This window comes from Solanum tuberosum, unplaced genomic scaffold (assembly GCF_000226075.1).
Source record: "Solanum tuberosum cultivar DM 1-3 516 R44 unplaced genomic scaffold, SolTub_3.0 scf00056, whole genome shotgun sequence".
Lineage (NCBI taxonomy): Eukaryota > Viridiplantae > Streptophyta > Magnoliopsida > Solanales > Solanaceae > Solanum > Solanum tuberosum.
This window is the reverse complement of record NW_006238986.1, coordinates 980,997-989,271: the sequence shown is the minus strand read 5'-3', so window position 1 is coordinate 989,271 and position 8,275 is coordinate 980,997. Positions and strand designations below refer to the sequence as shown.

The 8,275-nt window shown below is 34.1% G+C and overlaps 1 protein-coding gene across 8 annotated transcripts; it reads right to left on the bottom strand.

The window, feature by feature from the left end:
• Positions 1 to 592: 592 nt before the first annotated feature.
• On the bottom strand, positions 593 to 6,721 carry LOC102601124 (sufE-like protein 1, chloroplastic/mitochondrial). Of its 8 annotated transcripts, none has more exons than XR_001473167.1 (4): positions 5,495 to 6,721; positions 3,787 to 4,191; positions 1,615 to 1,725; positions 652 to 989 (listed from the first exon to the last, which is right to left on the bottom strand). XR_001473167.1 is itself a non-coding variant. In XM_006344844.2 (2 exons), exon 1 carries the CDS (start codon positions 6,687 to 6,689, stop codon positions 5,514 to 5,516), a length of 1,176 nt encoding a protein of 391 aa, XP_006344906.1. In that variant the 5' UTR covers positions 6,690 to 6,721; the 3' UTR covers positions 652 to 989; positions 5,495 to 5,513. The 8 variants fall into 8 exon arrangements, 1 of the variants encoding a protein (XP_006344906.1); XR_367108.2 differs by lacking the exon at positions 3,787 to 4,191 and adding an exon at positions 2,269 to 2,557; XR_367110.2 differs by lacking the exons at positions 3,787 to 4,191; positions 5,495 to 6,721 and adding an exon at positions 2,166 to 2,257 and having other exon boundaries at positions 593 to 989.
• Positions 6,722 to 8,275: the final 1,554 nt, after the last annotated feature.

The window sequence follows — 8,275 nt, the reverse complement described above, 5'->3', positions numbered from 1 at the left end:
AGCCTAATTATTAGCAAACATCAAAGCTTAGTCAAGCACACCCTGCCCCGTTTCATTGTCATCCCTAAAGACATCGGTTATTTGTAGCACCATACAACTCAAGTGAAATGATACAAATGTTTTTATGCAAATTTCAATTGGACTTAAGCCCATCAATCGTACTTGAGTTGCCAACCCTTTTTTCAAGGAACCGTGATGGTACAGGTTTATACATACGGTTTTGCAATATTTGAGCATATGGATTTTGAAATTTTTATCTATGAGATATAAAATTGGGGTAAAAACATAAAATTGTTATACAAAATTTTAAAAAATAAAATAAATTGTTGTATGTATTTTGTGTGAGGTGTTTTGTCACTTTATGTCCACTGATATATTGGTCATATAAATAACATAAGCCCAACGTATAAAATACATACAATTTATTGTTCTTCTTCCTCTTCTAGTACAAAATGAGACAAAGTTCAATAGTGTGCTTGTATTTGGGGCTTGCTAGCAATGATTTTTGTTCTTATTAATATTGAGAAAAGATATATACTCTAATTGACCAAGCAGGTGATCGAACATCATGATGTACGTGTGGCAATATATGTACTCCTGATAAAAGGATATGATTGTATATGACTTATGATCAATCTTGTGATTCCAAAGAACCATTCAAATAGGAGTATCTTATAACAAAAGCTATGTTGAAATGACATGATGAACGAGTACAAAGCATGAACATGATATCTTGCCAAATCATAGTATAACTTATGATATATGATTTCAATACATGTTTTCTCAAAGACTAGTATGGAGGGAGGCCGATGATACCTACTGAGTACTTTGTGTACTCATCCTTTCAGTTTGTTGTCTTCTTTCCTAGAGTCTGAGCATAAGTGCTACCCACGACGATACCACAAGTTAGGAGCTGCCTCTTCATCGTTGTTGAGCCCTGACATTGACATCCAGTAGAGGATAGGGGTTTATTGTATTCTCTTGCATTTCTGAGTCATATTCACTAATAAGTAGACATCCCACAAAGCAAAGATTGATTTGACTAAAGGAGCAGCTAAGAAAAACAGACACAGAATTCAAAATAGGACTGATTTGACTAAAGGTTCAGTGCTTCTAATATCGACACAATTCATAATATAATGGCAAGATTGAAACAAGTTGCAGTTCCAGTTCACACTTATGATACAAAATAACAAGGCTGAAAAGAAGGTTATTGAAGTGCACCTGAGCATGTATAATATGTTATTTATTGGAAAGTGAAGCAATATTTGACCAAGACAAGAAAGGAACTTAATCTTTGTCTACAAAATAAATAATTCAAATTAAGTCAAATAACTTGCATATAATCAATCAGTAGTTACATGATCAAGTAATGTATCAATTTCATACAACAACCATGACAAGGAAGAGAACACTTCACACGATGTGTCACGGTTGGTCCTAAAATTAGTTTCCATAGCAAAGAAGAAAAATCATAGTTTATCGTAATCTTACTGATTAGTAGAACTGTTACACTAACAATGAAAGAAGCACTGGGATGTTTACAAAAGCCAATAGAAGAAAAACCTCAATAATCTGTCAATCGGCTCCAAAAGAGGCTCCCGAGAGTCATACCTATCATTGTATGATCTAGCAGCCAAGGAAAAGGTCACACTGGAACTCAGATAGTTAGACCTTTGATGTAAATTGAAAGTTATGTCTCTGAAAGACACGTTACAGAACCATCTGCAAATTGGGTAGAACAGTAAGAGGGATAAATTGATAATGCATATACTCTCTCAAGTGTCAACGTAATCCACAGTAACAAAAAGCACGTAGAAGCATTCATAACTTGTTTGGCCAAGACTTTGAAAGATGAAAAGTGCTTATTTTTCAATAAAAGCACTTTTTATAGTTTTACTATAAATAAGTGTTTTGAATAGTAGCAGAAGTTTTGTTTCAGTTTGAAGCATCAGCAGAAAAGTGTAGCTTCTCCTAAAAATAAGTACTTTTGAATTTCTTTTATGACAAGAATATCCATATCAAAAATAATTGACAACTATATGCATATCCTTTTTCGTAGTTTGACAGTTAAAACACTTTGACAATATTAGCCAATCACAAATTGCTACTCTCCCGAAGCACTTTTTTTTATGACCATGGTGTCCGGACAGGCTTTCGCTCACCTTGACCAGTTCCACAGGATACCTGTCACCTCCCACCAGCATCAGGTACCAGGTAACTTTATCTACCAATTCTACCAAGGCTAGGACAGATGACAAGAATCACCTGGTGCTTTGTCTCCGCTGCTTTGTCTCTGCTGAGATTTGAACCTAAGACCTCATGGCTCTCAACCAGTTCATTCACCACACTTTGGGTACCTCCCAAGGCAATTCATTGAAAAGCACTTTTGATAAGAAAAACTTCTCAAAATAAGCTGAAAACTGCTGGAGGCCTTGGCTTCGTTGACATAACCGATTGGAATAGAACTGCTATTAGTGAACATTTCTGGAATCTGTGCTTGAAAAAGGACATGCTATGCTGAAAACTGCTGGAGGCCTTGGCTTCGTTGACATAACTGATTGGAATAGAACAGCTATTAGTGAACATTTCTGGAATCTGTGCTTGAAAAAGGACATGCTATGGATCCAACTGGTCCATGCGTACTACATCAAAGGTGGAAGTGTTTGGGATCTTAATAATAGTAGAGCATCATGCACTATTAAGGAGATCCTCAATGCCAAAAGAACATTGGAAATAGCTGGCTACAAGAAGCAGGATGTCACCCTCAGAACTAAATTCAGCACAAAGGTGGTCTATTGCAAATTGGGAGGCAACTATACAAAGGTAGAATGGAGGAAATTACTATGTAACAACCATGGAGCCCCTAGGGATAAGTTTATACTGTATTTGGCTCTGTGGAAAAGGCTGCTGAGTGCTGACTAGAGACAGATTAGCAAAATGGAGTCCTAGACATGACCTGTCTTGTTCCCTTTGCACTAACAATGATGAGAGTCTAGATCAATTTTTCTTCAAATGCCATTACTCATCTACTATCTGGGACAGAATTCTCTAATGGCTAGGACTCAAAGATCATCTCTGGAATGGAAGGATAAAGTGATGTGGGCTATTGCTCATGCCAAAGGCAACTCAGTGCAAGCTGCTCTTTACAGATTATCCATAACATGTTGTCTTTACTTGGTGTGGCACGAGAGGAACTTGAGACTGTATCAGATGAGAAGTAGAAGCCCTGAAATACTCATAAGACTGGCTGCTCAAGCAATTCACTGCAAGGGGTCTCTATTTGATTGTCTGCATTCTAGGCTACCCATGCTTAATTACTATCCTTAGGCTAATGTTTTCGAGATAGGGTTCTTGATGTAATTTTGCTTTTTTCGATCAGTGTTTGAAGCTTGTTTGCCCAACACTGTGGAATACTTTGTACCTATTTGCTGCTTTAGTAATTTAATCAGTTAGTTACCCAAAAAAACAAAAAACTGAATTTGACAGCTTGACCAAACATTAAGTCAGGAAATTGTAAAATTATGTTCATACTACTACATCAAAGGTGATCATATTACATATATGTAATCTTGATATCATAACAAGGAGATGCCATATTTGAGAACCATCTAGTTATACAAGTAGAACTGAAAACATTTTGCAGGTTGCATGCATCTATAACCTAGTAAAACTATCTTCCAACAGTTGCAGTTTATTCTATCAATAGACACCTAAATTTAAGCAACTTGGCAATTAGAAACGTGCAGGAGAAATTAAAGGTACTGAAAAGCATAAATTGATTACCAAACTGCCATAATCATCAAAAAGGGCTGCGGAGAATGTCCTGATTTCTGCGTCAACCACCATATCATCTAGACCACTAGCCATATCTCGATCAGCAAGCTTCAACGCAAGCCTCTTTGGAGGCTTCTTGAAGCCACTGCGAACAATGAAATGTCCTAACTCATCTCCAATAACCCATAAACTAAAGGGATTCTTCGTGAATTTGGCATCATATATATCCCAAATGCTTTGTTCCGAAAACTGACCACCAGCAACCATATCACTGCGGGTGCATCTTAAGGAACCAAAATTAGATTCATTTGGTACTCCTTTGCAGGTTATACAACCCACGGAAACAAAGCCTGGAGGAGGCTGAGGCATCCAAAAAATGTACTATCAGCCTATGATGCATTGTGCTTCATGATTCTGATCACCAAAAAATACCATTCCTTGAGAAATAATAGGGCACCATATAGACAATTTCTTTCTAGAGAATCCCCTTCACCTCCCTAAACTATTTATTTCTACATATTTCATTTTCTTCAGAATTAACTTGTTTTAAAACAAAAAGACGTAAAAGCTTATTAATAAGGTACAAAGAAGGTACAGGAAAATACAAAGGACAACATCCCTGAAAACACACCCTACAACCCTCCTAACAAATGCAAGAGATCCAAAAACTGATACAGATCCACCAAAGAACTGCATTTACGCCAAACATTATAGATTATGAATACATCTATTCTTATTTCTAGAGATGTGATCCCTATGCCCTTCAAAGCAAGCTTTGGTCCTTTCCAACCATAAAGTCCAAAATATGCACAATGGAGTGGTCCTCCATATCTGCTTCAGCTTTCTGGATATTCTTTGGGATTGCAGCTCTACAAACAAACTCCTTGACGTCGGTGACATCACTTTGCCACCAGATGTTTAAGAAAAAATCCCAGCATTGTCTAGATACTCAGCAATGGAGCAAATTGTTCAGGATTGTCTAGATACTCTTCACAATTAAATTGATGTATAGATTCCTTGGTTCACAAAGTTGCAAGAGAAAAGAGTGACATCTAACAAATCCTTCTATAGCTCTCATAAATCCCCCAGATTACAAAATTAATGCGACTTAGAAATCTCATTTCCCACGGAATGTAATAGAATATTTAAATCACTTTGGTTCAGGGAAACCAGAAGCATTGTTCACTAGAGGTAGACTTCTTTAGATATATCATGAATTTACACTAAAAACCCTATTAAAACTTAAAAGTATTCATTTTTTAGGTTACCATAAACGTGAAAGGCCTAACAAAGTAGAGTTACTTATAAAGGATAATTGCAATTGCATTTCAACAAGTTGAGCTGAAATTAGAAAAAATTGCATCATCATTGTACAAGATAAGGATAAAATTTTCATTGCTATCAAGGTAATGGCACTCCAAATAGCTAGTTTATCATTCTTGAAGTTGATTAGCAGGTCCAAGTGTGTCACAGAGAAAGTTGATAAGACTGAAGCAACCAAATTACAGCAGTTATAACAATTGAAGCTTTGTATTAAAATGATTCTTGGGAGGAAAGAAAACTACAGTTTTAAATCCTGAAACAATTTTATTAAGATTCTCACGACAAAACAGACTCCTCGTCATAGCTATCCACTTTATGCTACAAGCTATTATGAGGTATAAGTTTCAATAAATTCCACAAGGATGAAAAGTTTACGTGACAAAAAGAACCAGACCTCTCTTGACGCCAGCAATTCAACTACTACCAACTTCAGACGGTGTCTTGGCCACAATTGACAATGCGTGTAGTCCATTCTGCAACTCATCTTGCAGTAAACCATAAATCATCCTATGCCTCTTAACCAAACTCTTGCCTTCAAATTCCTCAGACACCACTTTTAAATTAAAGTGTGTTTCTCCATCACTACCTCTAATCCCCGCGTGTCCTGCATGCTGATAAGATATATCTTCAACTTCTAGTTCAACAGGCCTAAGTTCCTTCTCCAATTTCTCCTTGATTCTCATCCCTCTACTCCTCAAAACACCATCATCACTAGCACCAACAGTTGCATTGTTTCCATTAACTTCAGGACTGGCTATAGACTCAACATTTCCATTACCATTAACATTGTGAGACTCAGTCGACGAGGCATTTGATATTTCACTCTGGCCTAAATTAGCACCTTTCTCAGCTTCAACATACAACTGAAGTGCTTTTTTCTGCATTAACTTCAACATATTCAAAAACCCATTATTCCTAGAAGGAGTTAAGCTTTGTTGCAACCCTAAAAGTACAGCAAAATCAGGGGAAACTTTTAAAATCTCTTCTACAGGTCTTCCAGAAAGTCCCTGAACTAACAAAGCAGCAAGACCTTTAGTAAGTACCGAATCAGAATCAGCCTCAAATACAACATTTTTCTCAGAATCAAAATACGCCCTAACCCAAACCTGTGAAACACAACCCTGAACCTTATTTTCACTAGTCTTGTACTGGGTATCAAGTGGTTTTAAATTCTTGCCGTAAAACAACAGTTGTTCGTATTTAGCCTTTGGTAGTTCAACTGCTTGAAAAAGCTTGACGATTTCTTGAAGCTTCGGCGGAAGCTCTTCAATGGGTTGGAGAGATGAAGAAGAGGATTCTGAAGCTGCACCTGCTCCTGCTCCTGCTGCTGCTGGGGTTGCAGAAACAGATTTTGTTGAAATTCTTTCAATGGTAATGGATCTAAAGAAGGTTAATTTAGAGGGTGTTGAGTATAAAAAAGAGGATTTTGAGGTTTTGGGGTATGGTGAATTAGGGTGATGAAGGAGAGGATGAGGAATTTTGGTGGAAATCGACATGGATGGAAGATGATGGAGCAAAGGTAGTAGAGAAAATGGTGAGTTTGATGTTGAGAAGATTCGAGAGAAGAGGGAACCAACCTCGCTAGGCATAATCCTACATTTTCAACCAATCAAAACATTAGTGGGTATTTATATTCTTAGTTATGGTTTTCTTTTATTTATTTTTTTCATCACATATTTATTCATGTAAAATTATTGAAATTATTTATTACCTTAATAGTGTTCTCAAAAGAAATTAAAGTTTCAACTCATGAGAAAAAACTTTTAGGTTTAATATTTGTCTGATTTTCTTGAAGTATATGATAAATGAAAACCTCCGTTCCATTTTATGTGGCACTTTTCGAATTTCGAGATTCAAACAAATCTATTTTTGACCGTAAGTTTTTCATAGATCTTTTAAACATTTCGAATTATCAATTATTGTAACTTATAGTACTTCTTACATAATTTACAAATATATAAATTTCATTTCTAAAAATTTGAAGATTCGTGCGTAAATTTCTGGTCAAACTTAAACTGTTTGACTCTCGAAAAACGAAAAGTGTCACATAAATTGGGACATAGGGAGTAATAAAAATATCATAAAATATACTTTTTATTAAATGGCAAAGGGTCAAAAATACTCTCAAATTATTAGAAATGGACCGAAAAAATTTACTATATATAAGGTACAACTAGTACAAGTTATATGAGGGTATTAATTTATTAATTTATATTCTAACCTAGGAATCCATGTTCTGTTTTTCTTCTTTGTCTTTTATTTCTCTTTCATGCCCTTCCTTCCCTCTTTTTTCTTGTTTTCTGTTTTTTTTTTCCTAAATCTATTTTGAAATTAATTTAATTACTGGTATATATGAAAATAATTTATTTATTTTAACAAAAAATATTTTTAAAAATTATCATTTTTATCAACAAATAACTACATAGATATTAATAGTCAAATTTAAAATTTTAAAATATAATTAATAAGACTAGTTTAATAAAATGAATCTTTAATACAGATACAATTAAATCTACATAAAACTTATATAAAATGTAGTGAAACAATTGTTATTAAAATTGTACATTAAAAATTATGGGGCTATGGACCTAGAAAACATGGTTATGGTTATTCTTATTTGGCATTTGGCTATATAATTCAAATATATACTTTTTTATTGTATTTGAAATAAACGGAATTAGAGTTGAACATAGAGTCATGTGATATTCATGTTTGAATGTACTTAAATACAATTTTAAAAATAAAAAGTGAGTTGAAAATTCAGATTATACTAACATGTTTTTTTAGACTTGAAATATACGTTCTAGATGAAAAAGTTGTATTTCAAATTTTCATTATCAAACATCAATTTTCAAATTAAGTGAAAAAAAATAAAAATTTAAGAAACAATTCCTATGTTTGAATGAGTCCTAAAAGTAGAAGTTAAAAAAATATGAAATATGAAGATAATTTTTTTAAGTACGATAAATGAAAATTGAGAGAAAAAAATAAGTTTAGTGGTCAATTTTCATGACATAAGTGACAATTCAAAAAATTAGCATGAACTTTTTTATACTCTTAACTTTTAATTATTTAGATAAAAATAATATTTTTTTAAAAAATAAAATATTTTCATATATACAAACTAAGGGAGTAATTATATTGGTTTCAAAAAGATTTAGAAAAAACATAAAAT

What these genes read in the sequence shown, in the direction of transcription:
- LOC102601124 (XM_006344844.2), bottom strand. Translation starts at nt 6,689, where the DNA reads ATGCCTAGCGAGGTTGGTTCCCTCTTCTCTCGAATCTTCTCAACATCA.